Source organism: Harpegnathos saltator, unplaced genomic scaffold (assembly GCF_003227715.2).
Source record: "Harpegnathos saltator strain DR-91 unplaced genomic scaffold, Hsal_v8.6 scaffold844, whole genome shotgun sequence".
NCBI classification, from domain to species: Eukaryota; Metazoa; Arthropoda; class Insecta; order Hymenoptera; family Formicidae; genus Harpegnathos; species Harpegnathos saltator.
The window spans coordinates 1639195-1655535 of NW_020230698.1; the positions used below are offsets into that span (position 1 = coordinate 1639195).

Here is a 16341-nt window from a genome sequence, read left to right on the forward strand (position 1 = left end):
ACTGAGTGAGAGATAGAGAAAGATAGGCCAGGATGAGAGAAGAACGGGCCAATTCCGCTCTCTTTCTTTTCGTGTCTTTGCGCTTCGCGGCAGCCAACCAGCAGACAAAAAGAAGAAACCGACGCGCGGCGTCGGTGGCGGATGGAGAGAAGAGAGCCTCGGAACTCGCGGGCGAGAAGAAGAAGGGAGACAGGCACTCGAGCGAAATTCGTACGAGCAGAGTGGAGGGAAATAAGACCGAGGAACAAGGAGCGCGGAACGGATCCTTCGTTTTCCCCGCATCCCATTGATTTACATCTTGTCTTGGCGTAGGAAAGAAGGAAGCAAAGGAGGGAAGAAGAGGACGAAAAAGGACACAGTGAGAAAAGAAGCCTGCGCGAGAGACGAGCGAGCGAGAGCGAGTGGTCGAGAAGGAGAAGGCGCAGGGGTGGCCGCGCGATATCAGCCGTTTGTATGCGCGGCCGACGCCAAACTTTGCTGAATTGCCCTATGACTCCATATATCCCATTCTACCCGGTACGCCTTCCTGCACACACCCTCTTACGATTCCGCCCCGCCGCAGCTTCCCGGAGTCGTTATACCGATCTCGAAGAAAACTGACCCCCACACCCCGCGCCCAGCCGTGGAGCCGTGGAGGAACGCCGCGAAGCGGCGAGGGAAACAACACGCCGCGTTGAGCATTCGAGTTGGGACTCGCCACGAATGAGGGCGAATCACCCCGGAAGTCGATTTTGATTGGCGAAGCGCCAAGAGAGAAAGAAAGAGAGAGAGAGAGAGAGAGGGTGAAGGAAAGGGGGAGATAGATAGATAGACAGAGAGAGAGAGAGAGAGAGAGAGAGAGAGAGAGAGAGAGAATTTGGCCGCACGTGAATCATATCAACCGTGAAAAATCGATGCGTTAAATAAATGAGGGAGTTAATGCGCGCAGCGAGCTTTTTTAATTATCGCCCGTTAATTAATTACCATATTTTCTGCGAGTGCTTTGTTAGCGAAGGCCGACTGCAATTTTCGCCGGGAGAATGCAGCAGTTAACTTGCAAAATTAAATAACGAAAAACTGCACCGCGGCGGCGGCGGCAGGGACGGCGGCGGCGGTGGCGGCGGCGGCGGCGGTGGCGGCGGCGGCGGTGGTGGCGGACCGATTGGTGTTTACTGGGCGAATTGAATTATCGTGTAAATGCTCGTGCAGTCTCGCAATTAAATATGCAGACGACTCGATATCGGCGCCTCGCGTCTCGCGCATATGTTATCTCTTTAACGACGCTGATTAATTAACGCTATTTATCGATCGTACTTACTGTTGTACTCGCCGGGATCGCTGGGGTCCAAGCGTTTCGCCCTGCGCCCGTGCTTGCTGTTGTTGTGAACAAACATATTGTCCGAGACCGCCAGCAATGGCCCCTCCACTCCCACTTGCGTGGAAATGACCACCTGTTAAATAAAGTAGACGTTCGTTTATGTGAAGACTCGTCGCGAGACAGCTAATAATGCAAGCGACTAATGTGACAGATATGCGCTGGGAGATGAATCAGCGATAAAATAATTTTGCGACGAAAGACTGCCGAGACATCGGCGAAAAATTGTAGACAAGGACGGCGATTATCTTCTGCTCGACGAACAGTCGAATGCAATCCTTTCCATCGAATGCAATCGAGTCGAATTCCTGACCGAACGTTTGACAAAACTTTTTCGACTCATGCGATATTAACTAAATGTAACGTCCAAGCTTCTTGCACGTTGATGTCTGCATAAAAAGAAGATGGGACTTGGTTGATTAAGGTGGCGCGCTTAAGTAAGTAAGATTATCGCGTAAGTGGAACGTACTCGGTGGTACGAGCTTATGATAAATATACAACGATGAATCAACAATTTGTTCGGATATCTCTAATTTTATAATATACGAAACTGCACGTAAGACAGTTTTTCATGCTATTCTCGAATGTCGGGCAAGACTGGACCAGCTAGCTAGTGTAGAAATGAGTCAATGTTTTCCAGAAAAATTTCTTGCATCCAGTGTCTAGGATAGGATCTTTAGTTCAGGTAAGAGGAGGGCGCGTTTAGTACCTCGCAGGAGACAAGCATGAATGTATTCATGATTTCATTTGGGACAAATGAAAATCCCAATTGATCGCTCGCGGGATTCACACGCTGTTTAATATTCAATTTAACGTAGAAAGTGCTACACCGAGCTCACGCTGGTAATCGTACTTCTCTCTCCCTCTCTCTCATGATGCATTATACACAACATTACAAGTTCATCGTATCTCTCGTGAATGAGTGCGCACTACTCGATTTGCCGCGGCGCCGACTAATGCGGCGCGCAACTTGCGACTCGAGCGCACCACGTATGACGCGGATCAGCCGATGATCGTGCGATGTACAGCGACATATAATCCCGCCAAAGTGAATGATCACATTACAGTTTTGAGCGACGAAAACGATCTGAAATTATTTATGAGACGTCCGATAAACGTCGAGAGCGATTACTCGGCGAAGCGCTTTCGCCGCCGTTTCGCGAGCGCTTCGTCGGGGCCGGGGCTGCCGAAAAGATTCTCGCGGGGAGAGTGTTTATAAAATCGCGCGAGCGGCCGGAAACTTTTGTCCTTCGCAACTTCGCAACTTCTTTGCGTGTCGGTGATATTACTCGGCGAGCAACAACGCCGCCAACTTAGGGGTGCCGAAGCGACGATATAACGCGTCCGCCACTCTTAGACTCTTAGACGCGTACGCGGCAAGGTGGGCAGGGCAGGAGGGGAGGGGAAGGAAAAGAATTTTCACGGCAGTCACGGTGAAATTTTAATTCTCAAGTTCGGGCGGCGAGCAATCCCGGAAGAGCAAATTCGGAAGCGCGCAATGAGTATTCTAATTTCAGCCGGTCGCGCGAGAAGAAAAGGGTCGAACGCGCCATGACGAAAGAGGGGAGCGAAGGACGACGGCCAGAGGGTATGAGAGTCACCGCGGTTATTGGTAATTTACTTTTTAATTCTGTCCTTTGTTTCGACGAGTTGAGGAGACCGCGGAGGCGAAGGGCGAGTGGCGAGAAAGGACGAGAGAGATACGGTAAGTCGGTAAGTAGAAGCGGTCGTTGCAGGGAATAAGGGACGAACGAAAATACGCAGGGGGTAAGTCGAATAATAATGCCGCGCTCTGAGCTAATTGCCGATGCCTCGACTCGCGTCACTCGAACGACGATCTCGATTTTTTCAGAAACGGAAATTTATGAAAGCGACTATTCTGTACGAGAAACGTCCGATAGAAAAATTCGTTGTAACGCGGGGACTTCTCTGAGATACACGGACGAGATAGCAATAAAAATTTAACTCCTTAATATCCTTGTAAGCCAGGACCATGCAGAAATATGACTGAAATTACATATTTATTAGTGTAATTTGTTTTTGAAATTACATATTTATTAAAAAGAACATTATGTGTTTGATGTTGTACTGTGCAATATTATGATCGCTGTAATGCCTGATTGTTTGGTCGTGTGTTTTTTGTTCACTAACAATTTTGTTCTGTAACAATTCGTGCCCCAATATCGCCGTGGCCCAACTTTATGAGGATATCGTGAAAGGAAATATAATTTTAACGTAACTTTTACTACAATATTTGTTCCGTGCATAAATCTGATTTCGAAATTGTAAACAGTGACGCTTCACGTCCGCGCGCGTTTTCGTCCTACTTCGACTTGCCGCAAGCGCGAGATTTCCAGTATTATTTTTACACAGACGAATCCATCCATTTCGATGGGGGGCGATCAGGACGTAGAAGAACGCCGGTGCGCGGGCGTGCACGCGCGGAAGTCGCGCGGCCAAGAAGAAGGATGTTCGGCACGAACGATACGCGTCACGCGACGTTGCGGCGGAGTTTCGGAGCGCGCGCTCTCGCCTCCGTCTGTCCGCCCCTATAATTTCGCGGATCGTGACTCGAATGACGGGCTTGTCTCTCTCGGCGTCGCGGCACCACCTGCAATGCCTCGGGATCAAGTGGGCGGAAAGCTGGGAGCGGTTAAATGCGTCTCGGGCGAAGCCGCGAATCACGCTGCGCGAATCAAACCGGATAATTGACGCATCCCCGTCGTTGCTACTCGCGAGCCCGTCTGTTCTTCTTTTCCAGCCGATTTATGGGAAATGCTCTTTCTCTCGGTGAGAATGTATCGAAAATTTCGATCCGCGTCTCAAGTCGAGTTAGCGAGTTAGCGAGCGAGAGTGAGCGACTTACCTGAAAGCGTCTCATGTCGCGTGGGTTGCCCGCGTTTTTGAGGCAGTTCTGGTTGCACTTGAGAAAGAACTTGAGGAAGAATCTGAAAGCAGAGGGGGGTCCGGAGTTAAACGGTTGACAGGGTGCTTAACGCTCTTCAACGCCGGGAACTTAATTAGAACACGAACTTGGCCGGAAAGCAAGGCTGAATATTGTATAAGCCAATCGCGAGCCCCGCTTCACTTGCCTCTATTATTCAGCATTTCTCTAGATTAAACCCCCAACCACGTGTTCGCCGACCTTTAGGCCCGAACGCGGCATTGTGTACGGAAAATACGCGGTTACTTCGTCGCCCTGCAGAAATGTCAGACTAGGTTCGCCTGAATACGCGTTGTGAAAAAAGAAGTCGCCGTTGTAGCTGCAGAATGTATTCCGCATTTTTTGAGCGAGCAAATACAGAGTATAACGAAGACATTATTCACCCATCGAAAACGTTATTGTTGGAAGAGTTGTTATTTTAACATTTTGTCTCTCGTTGAGATATAATACGCGGGGGGGGGGGGGGGGCAAGATCGAAATATATAAATATAATTCTCTATTATTATACGGTAATTCTAATTTACGCGCACCTTCGTCACGCTATTAATTAATTACTAGAAAAGAGATAACGTACATACATGGCATTAGAAACTATCAAACTATAATTGTATTGGAAAGTGGCATCCCTGATACAAACCCATGTAAAATTTTATTCGATCTGTCGAGTCATTCGAGTGGTAGTACCAGTTGAAAAAGCTTTGTGCAAGATGGGTGCCGCATTTGCTAACAATTGCTAACCAAAAACGCATTCGAATGCGTATTTCTCAAGCGTGTTCGGCACGTTTTAATCGTTTTAAGCAAAATAAAATGGATTTCAAGCGTCGTTTCATAACCGTTGATGAAACTTGAATCCACCACTATATCATCATCAGAGCGAAAAGAACCTTCCGGAATCACACTTTAATGATGGTACTGAATTATTGGCAAAACGTTGGAATAAATGTATCGAAGTTTCAGGAGATTATATTGAAAACTAAAACATATTTCACGGCAAAAAAAAATTTTCTTTCATTGTTAGGCCGAGAACTTTTCAGACTGCCCTCGTACATTGGAAGCAATAAGAACGCGTTGAAAGTTCCGATACGTCGGTTAAGTGTCTTACCGTCACAGGATCGCGCAAGATGGAATTTCGCGATACAAGGACACGTGCGCATAAGCGCGCTGGAGGTCCTGCCAAAAAGCCGGCGGCTCAATTTTCATGAATTATGTAAAATGCTGGGGATATTGAATTTCAGGGAATTTTTTGAGACGCATTTTTATCCCCCGCGTTGGTGCCGTGGTGCGGAGAGATGGAAAGAAGGAGTCGATCGTGAGACGAGGAGGAGAGTTTGAAGATCAGGTAGCTTTACGCCAGACCGAAAAGGATCGAAAAAGCGAAGGAAACGCGTAGGAAACAATCAGAAGGGCTGAGACGACGCCGGCAAGAAGGAGGGGTAGTTTTCTGCGTGGCTGCTGGTAGGCTTTTCCTCCCATGGGACGCCATTGTCATTCCCCCTGAAGAGTGCGTCCATGGGAACCGGGAGACTCCATGGAAAAATCAAACGCATACCTCGGAGTAGCACCGTTTTGTCTGCACCTCTACGTCTCTCCTTCACTTTCTCCCTCCCGCCATTCCTCTCCTTTTTCGTCTCTCCCTCGCGAGTGAATAGCCGAAATGGCGAAAGGATCGCCACCGGCACACTTGAGTCAATCAACTGAATCGTTCGTCGATCGACGAAGCGTCGTGTAATTTAATTTCTGTGTTGCGCGCGCGCACTTGCTGCGTGATTAAAAAACAAGGAAGACAACGAGACATCGGACAGAATTTTCCGGAAGAAGAAAAAGAGAAAGAGAGAGAGAGAGAGCAAGCGAAAACATTTCCGCCATGCACGCATGCATGAGTTTTTAAAACCGCCAGGCCGAAGAATACATTTCTGCGCGACGATCGTCGAAAGTCGCTAACCCGCTTGCCGGGAAATCCATAAAGCTCAAAAGTGAAAGGTAAAAACGAAACGCATCCGCCGCGGAGGGGTACGCCGGCTTGAGCGAAGCGACGGCGGGGGTGCGGCGACGGCGGCGGATCGGCGGCGCGCGCGAGGGATGGGAATTCGGCTGATACGGAAAGAGAAAGGGAAAGAAACGTATCGATCTCGCGTTACGCGTTACGTTTCCTCCTAGCGTGCGTCTACAGCCACGTACACACGCGGGCTTAACGTACCTGAGGAATTGGCGCGCGCGTGAGACCTCACGAGGGCTAATATCGCGTCCTCCACCCCCGCCGTCGCCTCCCCCCTCCCCCTCCGCCCGCTGCTCGCCCGCAGTGTCGAGCGAATTTAATTTCGTTTACTCTTAGAGAACGTTAAGATGCTATCGCGATGCTGGATGGGTATTCAAAGCATTGTACCGCCGGCTTATCGCCACCGTGGATCTTGCTCTAAACACGATGTCTTCGTTGCGCCCGAGGCGTCGCCCGCCACCGTCGCCGCCGCCGCCGCCGCCGCCGCCGCCGCCGCCGACGACGACGACGCCGACGACGACGACGACAACGACGACGACGACGACGACGACGACGACGACGCCGCCTCCACCTTGTAGTCGCCGTTGCCAGATAGGAATACCATCGACCCGTGCAGCTACACGCTATTGCGAGAACGGTGCGAGAAGCCGCCCCTTTAACGACGCCGACGACAACGGGAACGAGTCGGTAACCACCCTCTCGGATCGCGAACGTTTTACTTTGTATCTATATTGAAATCGTGCGTCACACACGTTATTTAATAAAACGCGCGCGCCGCCGCCGGCGCGATACCACCGCCGCGCGTTTCCTCTCGTCCTATCGGACGCGTTGTCCGATAGAAAAACGTGCGAGCGCGCGGAGCACACAATCGCGCACGGTAACCTTAACGTTTGCTAGGCTCACTTGCAGTCGGCCGATTCAAGGCTGCGACGCTTCTCTCCTCGAGGAGAAAACGCAAATTTAATCGGCCGAACGTGCGATCGAGTTTGTTTTCGGCTACGCGCGATGTGCACATCATGATCGTTGGTTATTCGCAGAAAGTGACAGCGTCTAACAGTAACTTTGACAGTGGCAGCTTTCTGCGTATATTAAACACCTCTAGACTGCGACTCGCGTAAAAATCTGGAAAGAAATTTTCTACAGCCAATTCATGCTCTTGCATCCGTTAGCTGCTGTATCCATCAATAAGTGCACGTTCAAGCTACAACAAATCATCCTTGCCGTACGATCTCAAGGTTTTTCATGTGCTTTAGCGCCTGGTCTATCAGCCAAATGCTGATGAAAGAAGGATCATTGCGAGAAGCAGAGGAAAACAATGGGAAAATTAGTGTGTCCGCGAGATACATTGCGATATTCACGAGTGCAAAATAATATGCGGGTAGTTAAAGAGCGTTCTGATATGACAATGCACCTGTTTTCAAAGGACAACTTGTCTTACACACAGGTAGTTATCAATGTCGAAAGTACTTCGAGGTAATATTTCCTTAATAATTAATAATTTTTAGCTTCTTCCAGCCTTTTCATATGAGGCTGTTATTCCGGACCGCGTTTTTATGCGCAATTTGCGAGCGTTCGAAACGCGAGGACACGTTGCGCAATCGCGTATCAGCAAGGCGCTGAGGTGAAAAACCTCGGCGAAAGATTAAAGAGAGGAATTAGACAGTCGAGAGGGCAAGAGGGGAGGATTCGAGAGAGAGAGTGAGAGTGAGAGAGAGAGAGAGAAAGAGAGAGAGAGAGAGAGAGAGAGAGAGAGAGAGAGAGAGAGAGAGACAGACAGAAAGAGTTCGAGACGATTGAAATATTCCGGCTTGCCGGGATTCCCCGGCCGCGCCACCTCCGTCGGAAAAATCGGACGATCCGCTTTGAGAATTTGACGCTAACAAAATGACCCTACTTAGAGCGGGAGAGTTCTATGAGGAGAGAGGGAAAAAGGTAGGGAGGAAGGGCTCGCCAGGACCGACCGAAGGAAGGATGGCCGGGCTATAGATCTCCGCTTTTTTTATGGGATTCGTTCATAGGCAACACTAATCATTTACGACACCCTGCCGCCCCACTGCCTCCGCGCCACTTTATTTCTCTTTCTTTTCCCCGTCCTTTGCACCCCCGCGCGCGCGAGCGACGAATGAGCGCCAAGTCGTTTCCTTCCGCGCGTCTTTGGAGTATTGGCTGTTAGAGGCTAATGGATTGCGTTACTGACTGATTCAAATGCGAACTGGATTTCATTCCGGACTCGATGGGGCGGCGGCAGTATCGATGGTGTTGTAACGCGAACGCGTGCAAGAAGGGCTAGTTTCTTACAAGGGGCAGGGAGAGGGCGGAGGAGGATCAAATTCGATTCCGATCGTCTATTAGATTTTTCTCTTCTGTCGACGACGGCCCTCGCGATGTGCTCGCGTCGGTCGCTCCACGGGAAAATCTATTCCGGATCGCCGTTCGGGACACCCGGTACGTACACTTTACACCGGGTACCGGAGCATCGACTCGAGTTATGTGCCTTACGTTTCAATTGCAAGATACTTTCCTCACGCGCCGGGCATTCGATGATATAAATTCGCGCGTTTTCGCGCGACGAGCTGTTAGTCGAGGAATGCCAATTGCGTTTCGTTTCAGCGATCCGCGAGTTCCGGCGACGTGAAACAACCACGTAGAACACGGAAGTGAGATTAAGCTCACGAGCTCGCAACGCACGAGCTATGCGGACATTTGTCAACTGCGTGAAGTTTCCTTCGCAGATGATTCCACGCAATCAGGTATACATAATTACCGAGCCGAGCTCGGTATTTACGAAGAGAAGCAGCAGTGCGATTTGCGATCTCGCCAGCGTAATAACAATGCAGTACACGAAAATAGGATTAATCTCAAGCTGCGCCAACATTTTTCAATAGCGCCAAGTTCTCTCCGCAAATGACTGCACGCAATCAGGTATCCAATTATCGAGCTGAGCGTTATTTGGACAAAGGGCACAATGTTTGCGTGAAGAATTTTATTTCGCGGTGGCCGCGTCGCCGCGGCCACGGTATTCGAAATCATTTTTAAAGCAGCCCGTCCGGAGTCTTCCGGGCTGCTCGTTCTCGCTAACGAATTGACACGAAGGTGAAATATACAGAGAGGCGATTCGATTGCAAAATCATACCTAGCCTACCCTGTACTCTACCCCCTTCGGAGCTCGCGTACCTTTCCGTTCCCTCGGATCAAATGAAATAACGAAACGAAGCAGCAGGCGGCGGGGGTGAGCGGCGGTCGGCGGCTGCAACGGGAGGGCGGCAGGGAGGGCGCGAGAGCGAGGGAGAAAGAGCGACGGCGGTTTGTAGTAGCAGGAAACGTTCGCTGTTCCTAGTTTTACAGGGGCCAACTTTGCAACGTCGGGACGGATGAACGCGGGAGCGAGCGAGGGCGAAAAAAAAAAACAGGAAAAAATCAACGATATAAATGAAAAAAAGGGCTAAATATCGCGGGAGAGGGCCTCCGCCCGCGCGAAGGGCGAGAGTTGTACGAGCAGCAAGCGGGTAAACAGAGTCGAATGAATTCAATCAAACCTTGCAGTAAATCATCGGCATTCGCACGGCAGTTTTGTTGATATTTTCCGTGTACCAATTAGCGATTTTTCTCGCCGCACCGCGACAGCCGCGATGTTCTTTCCTCCGCGGAGCCTCGCCTGGCGGCGCGGCGAGCGCGAAATAAAATAAACTAAAAGCCAAAAACAAACAAACGAACGAACGAATGAATAAATTCTCACGCTCTACGTGACGATCGTGATTTATAGGCGCGGTCACTTCTCTCGTTTCGGTTCGCCGAATGCGCATACTTCGTTCGCCGCCGCCGCCGAGTTATTGGTATCACTCGCGGACAAAACACAGTACAGTCACAGCGAAAGAGCGGCCTCGCAACATTGCTTTTTTTCTCCCTTCTCTGGTTTTTTTCTCTGCGCGAGTTTCGCTACACCCTCGGCGTATCCGATAGGATAGAACTTGTTTTCTGACGACCCGCGCAAGGGGCAAAATTTTCCATTGAATACCGGATGCCTTCTGAAGTTGCCATCGGGACGAGAATACGGCAACTTTTCTCCCGCTGACTATGCAACAGCACGGAGAAACAAGAAGGGAACGTCGTAGGCGCGCGCGTGGAGGTGGCGATAAATTCGCGAATCTCTCCTGATGCGAATTATAGTACATCGGGCGGCGTTCGTCCGCGGCGTGCTCTTTCCTCCCCGACGCGCGACAGGCGTCTCGTGTCTCGCTCATTCCGCGTACAATTCAATGTTCGTCGCTCACGATAAACGGAATATGTGCGCGCGGAGTCGGCGCGAATAATCCGACGGAAAATGAGGGAATTACCGCGAGTGCTCCCCCCTCCGTCCCTTGTTTACATGTCACCCGGTGCGCGCGGGTGCGAGCCAAGTCGCAAGTAAGTACCGTCTGATCTAGTAAATATATTTCCAGCTGGGGCTGAAGGGGATATAGGGAGCTTACTCGGGGACTCACGCGTAATAGTTCCAAATAGGGTGGCATTACGCGTATCAGAAATCCATTTTCTCCCGCATCGGAGAATCTTTAATCATGTTTTCAGTCCTCGCCGTGTGTACGCGGGCCCCCACTTCTTCGCCGCCATAAAGAGAGCGGATATTACGTGGCGAAAATTCGCCGGGGAGAGATCTGTCCGCGTAATGCCGCGCTCTGCTGAGCCTCCTTCGTTCTCTTCGTCGTATTTATCATGCTTCGTGCGCCACGCCGCGCCGCGCCGCGCCGCGCCGCGTTGCGCGCGATTCTCCTTGCTCCTACCTACGGTAATTCGCGCTGAGCTTTCCGGTCAGAAGAGATGATCATGCGAAGGAGACTTCGTTTGACATCTCTGCGGCTTAGACGAACTTGCGAGAGACTGAGGAGACTTGGGAAACTCGGCGACTTTGCTAGAATTTTACTTTTACTTCAGCGGAAAGGATTATACATATAATTATATATATATATATATATAATTACATTATATATAAATTATATATAATCATATGACTCGTACATGCAATTGCATGTCCATACGGAGAGGAAACGCTGCAAATAAAGGAAATGAAAAAAAATTGTTCCAAACAAATATTAGGTATACAAATGAATAATCCAATTTTTTCAGCTACATTCAAGGTTTATTTGAAAAGAAATTAAATTGTTCAATCAAAGTATTTGCCGTTGCTTTCTATAGCTTTGAGCCATCTTTCAGGCAGCTGATGAATTCCATCTCGGAAAAATGTTACGTCTTTCGACACGATAAAGTCGTCAAGCCATTTTCGGATCTCATCCACTGATTGAAAGTGCATATCGGACAAGGCGTGTTGCATCGATCGGAACAAGTGATAATCGAATGGAGCAATGTCTGGTGAATACGCCGCAAGTGCTGCAAGACGTCCCAGCCAAGACTCATTATGGTGTCTTTTGTATCGGAAGCAATGTGTGGCCTGGCGTTGTCATGCAACAATTTCACTGGACAATTTCTCCTTTGCCAGTATACGGGCGTTTTCGTTTCAATTCTTGACTCAAGCAGATTAATTGACGTTGGTAGCAGTCCGCAGTAACTGTTTCACCCGATTCCAACAACTCATAATAAAGCATGCCTTTGATATCCCACCAAATGCAGAGAAGAACCTTCTTTCCGAAGCGATTGGGTCTTGCGACCGATTTTGATGATTCGCCGGGATTTATCCATGACTTTCTGCGTTTCGGATTGTCATAGAGTATCCATTTCTCATCGCCCGTAACGATTTTCCACAAGAAAGCTGCTTTCGACGCTGCTTATTGAGAAGAGAAAGAGACACGCTGCCACTCGTTGATTTTCGTTGGTTTCAGTGAGTTCATGCGGTTAGGCGCCCATTTTCCTTCTTTCTGGATCATTCCCATCTCATGTAGGCGTTTGGAAATCGTTTGCTGCGTTACTCCCAACTGTTCTGCAAGCTCTTTTTCTGTTTGTGCCGAATTCTCAGCGAGCAGTTGTTCCAAATCATCATTATCGCATTTCGGAGGGCCTCCAGGGCGTTGTTTGTCGATTAGACTGAAATTTTTAAACCGCTTTTAAACCGCTTAAACCAAAATGCGCACACATCGTACGATACAACACCTTCGCCGAGAAAGGAACAAATCGATTCGCACGCTCTTGCAGCATTTTTTCCTTGTTGGAATTCGTAAAGAATGCAGTGTCGGATATGCACCTTATCTGTTGCCATCTTCGACTGTACTGAACTGAAAACTTTTGAAGGTTATGTTGGGCCTTTCGCCAAACTATATGTTCTTTTTAATAGCTACATGTCAACATTGCATAATCACAAAAGAGCGGGAAAATCTATTCAATTTAAAATTGACTTTATAACTGCTTAAAATAATTTGGATTATTCATTTGTACACCTAATAATTGCTTCAATTGTATCTGTAAAAGAACATTTTCTCCCACGTAATCGTACATAATTGCATACAATTAGACAGGATGCTCTCCATTTTAATCTTCCTATATAGTCATACAGCGACAAAACTCATATGCAATTATGCATAATTATTTTTTCTCTAGCGAACAATTACACACAGAATAGAACGTCGGCCGGATAGCGAGTGCGCGCGAGGGAATTTCCTCATCCGTAAACAACTCTCTCGCGAACGGCGCCCGATAACTTTCACTCGATCGGACATATTTAAACGGGAGAACGCTCGGGAGTAATCACGAGTGCATAATGCAGACGAGTAAGACGTCAATTAGTAAGAATGTGTACGAAGGTCCGTAAGGATAGGAAACCACCTAGAGCTGTATACCTTGCATACACCGTAACCGGGGTTAGTAACGGGTTAGCAAGGTATCAGGGGATGCTTAATGTTTAACCAGCCTCCATTACGCTCGCTGCCTCTCCCCAGCGTCCTCCCTCACCTTTCTACACCGCCGTCATCTAGCATCTACCGACTCGTTCCTTCAGATTCCCTCCTCCTCAGGAAGTATTATGGATGTAACGGCTAAGAAGGATCGCACGCGCCTAAGTATCGGTTAATACAGGAAATCATTTGCCAGGATCAAAGGATAGCCCCTGCGCAACAGGAGATTGACTCGTTGCTCTGTATCCGATCGCAGAAGCCGTGTGTGATTAAAACGATATGGTAAATTGCTCGTCGCGAGTAGAGTGACGATTTCCGAGCCGAAAGGCTCTCGTTCGCGGTGAGACCAGAGCCGGCTCGTTCCGAGCCGGTCGAAATTAACGTGTTGAAAAACGAAATTACAATCGCGCTTAATTAAAGCCCGAAACGGGCTTCGTCGCGCAAGGCGAAACGCACGTCGAGCGCGGTAATGAGCGAGCACACGAGCGATTAAACACGAGTGAATTTAATTCACGCGGCAGGCAAGCGGGTCGCGGAAAAGCCGTGAGAAAATACAACGACGTACGAAACGTTTAACTCGGTCAGCGGCGGGGCGAGACAGCACTGTTTAACATCCTCTTAGCGGGCCGTCGACGTAAATAGTTGTCCAGCCCGGGAATCGGCGGCAGAATAAATCCACGCGCTCGCGCTCGCGCTCGCGCTCGGGCGCAAGTGTGCGCCAAGAGCGCGAATTAACTCGAGGAGCCGCTGAGCGTTTCCTCTCTCGGCGAGCTCAGTAATAATAATTTTCGTGATACTCCGATATATACGCGTGACACGATGATATATCGCGCACATTTTACGATCGCGAGCGCGGAAAGCCTCGCGTGCTCGTGGGCTTGCGATTACGTCGGAAGCGGGACACAGTCGATAGCCTGCGGCGACGTTACATCATTATGTAATCTCGCGCTCAGCCGCGTCAGCCTGCTGGGGTGGTTCCGGGTGGCACGGGAGGGCGGCTGGGTGTTTTGTACCCTGGCGGATGCCGTCGTGTTTACGAAAGGAAATCAGGCGACCGACTGTGTGTGTAAAGAGGGATATCTTAACCAAATTCCTACCGCTGTAAAGGAGACGGAGAGATAGAGATAGGGCGAGAGAGAGAGAGAGAGAGAGAGAGAGAGAGAGAGAGAGAGAGAGAGAGAGAGAGGGAGGGCGGCGTTTGCCCAAGTTCTAAGACGGGCGGAGCTGAGGCTATTCGGCAGGCACTGCCGAGGTGCTGCATAATTCATATCTAAGTAATACGTCTTACTAGGTAGCATAGCCTCCGAACTAACGTATCCTGTCGTAACCCCCGCGCTGTGCAGCCGCCCAGGCCCCGCGCTCTCAGACCGTGTTACGTCGAGCCCTCGTCATGACAGCGAGATACCCCTAATGGCAGTCTATCATATTAGCCGCAAGACGGCTTGAGAGGCCCGGCCGCCATAACTAGATTTGCCTTGCACGTACGGCGCATCAAGCAACGATTTACCACGTATCGCGTATAGTTCGGTCGCAGCTATTAACTGGCGTAAGCTCTCCGACTTAGCTTATGTCGACAACGTGACTGCGCGCTTAGGCAACTGCGTGCTCGAGCCGGGATAAATCACGCGACGTGCGTATCCCAGGGAGATAAGCCCGCTACCACGGCGCGCAGCGGAGAGCCACCCCCCTCCCCCTACGGTGCACGCACCACGCGCATCGCTGCGATTCTTCAAGCCGCGGATTCGCCGCGGAGATCGCGGGATCGTCGCGGATCCGATCGCAAATTCGTTTACGTGAGATTTCCTCGCAAGATGCGCGCAGAGATGCGCGATCCTCCTCCGCGTAGTCGTCGCCTCTGACGACAGCATCGGAGTCTCCGGACACCGGCAAGGAGCGCATCGCGATACGTTGCTGCGAAAAGACGGTTTCTTTTTCTCCGCCAACTCACTGTGTCGGAAATTAAAGTCGCCGAAACTCGAGCGGTTCAGCCTCGGTCCCCGTCGCCGAGCTTATTTAATCAAGGCGCTTGCAGGAAAATTTATGGGAATCGGCGCTCTCTCTCTCTCTCTCTCTCTCTCCCTTCCTCCCTTTCTGTCTCTGTCTTTTCGTGCGGATATAATGACGACATTATTTTCGCTACATTTTCAGACAGCTCTCCAAGATTATTTCCGGAGCGACGGTTAAGCCGACGGTCGTCGCGCGCGTCAAAATTTCGGCGCGGATACCTGGATAACCGGCGGTGCGACGCGCAAACTGAAAATTGCTGAATTATCTCTCTCGCTCGTTCCCGCTCTCCCGCTGCCTTGGGCACACACAGCGCGCTCGGACAAGGAGCGGGGCATTTCCATAAATGCATCAGAACCTCCAACCGGGTAAACTAACTTAACGCGACGACGACGACGACGCGACGCGACGCGACGATCCTTCCGCGCGCACGTTATACGCGCGCTCCACACGAATGTACGCGCGATTTATTAATGCCCGCATTTAGATACGGAGCCCCCTGAGAGCACGGGCCGGGGCGGCCGGTTAGGAGTCTCTCAAGTTGCCGCTGTCAAATATCGACAAAAACGACCGTGAGTCGCGCATGCTCCCGTTGTACCATGTGCCTGCCCGGCCGGAGATGGCGAGAGCGAGAGTGAGAGCGAGAGAGCGCGAGAGAGAGAGAGAGAGAGAGAGAGAGAGAGAGAGAGAAAGAGAGAGAAAGAAGGGCAGCACGCGCGTATCACAACATCCTGCCGCGCGCGCGAGAGATACGCGCCGGCGAAGGAGCGTGTAAAACGCGCATATTTATCTCTTCGTTCATAACAGTCGAACGCAGCTCAACGCCTCCTCCATAGCGCTTTCCTCCGGGACATCGGCGCTTCATCAACGTACAACTGGCAAATTTCAATTTTTTTTCTTCGCCACTACAACGAAGGGAAAAGGGCCTACGCACGGCTATTGCGGCGGACGCAGTGGAAAAATAAAATTCAATCGATGCGATATATACACCAGGTCAGCGTGTCTATTGATTTAATTGTCTCGGACGCTTCCGATGTTTCGTTCGATTTTTTTTTTCATAGCTATTTTACCCTTCCATCGTTTTCATAACACGGCCGAATGGATCGAGCGGGATTTCACGTAGTTGAGTGAGATTCCGCGTTCGCGCGAATTCGGCCGCCCGCTGCGCCCTAAATTGATAACGCGCGGCGGCGATAACGCTCGATCA

The 16341-nt window shown here is 50.1% G+C and overlaps 1 protein-coding gene across 2 annotated transcripts in view; it reads right to left on the reverse strand.

Moving 5' to 3' along the window:
- Positions 1-16341, reverse strand: part of kn (EBF transcription factor knot) — a 102710-nt gene that overhangs the window by 10020 nt on the left and 76349 nt on the right. For both annotated transcript variants that reach the window (XM_025307278.1, XM_025307277.1), the window contains exons 7-8: positions 4221-4302; positions 1298-1430 (exon numbers count right to left, since the gene is read on the reverse strand). In XM_025307278.1, coding sequence (XP_025163063.1) covers positions 1298-1430; positions 4221-4302 — 215 coding nt within the window. The remainder of the gene's footprint in view (positions 1-1297; positions 1431-4220; positions 4303-16341) is intronic.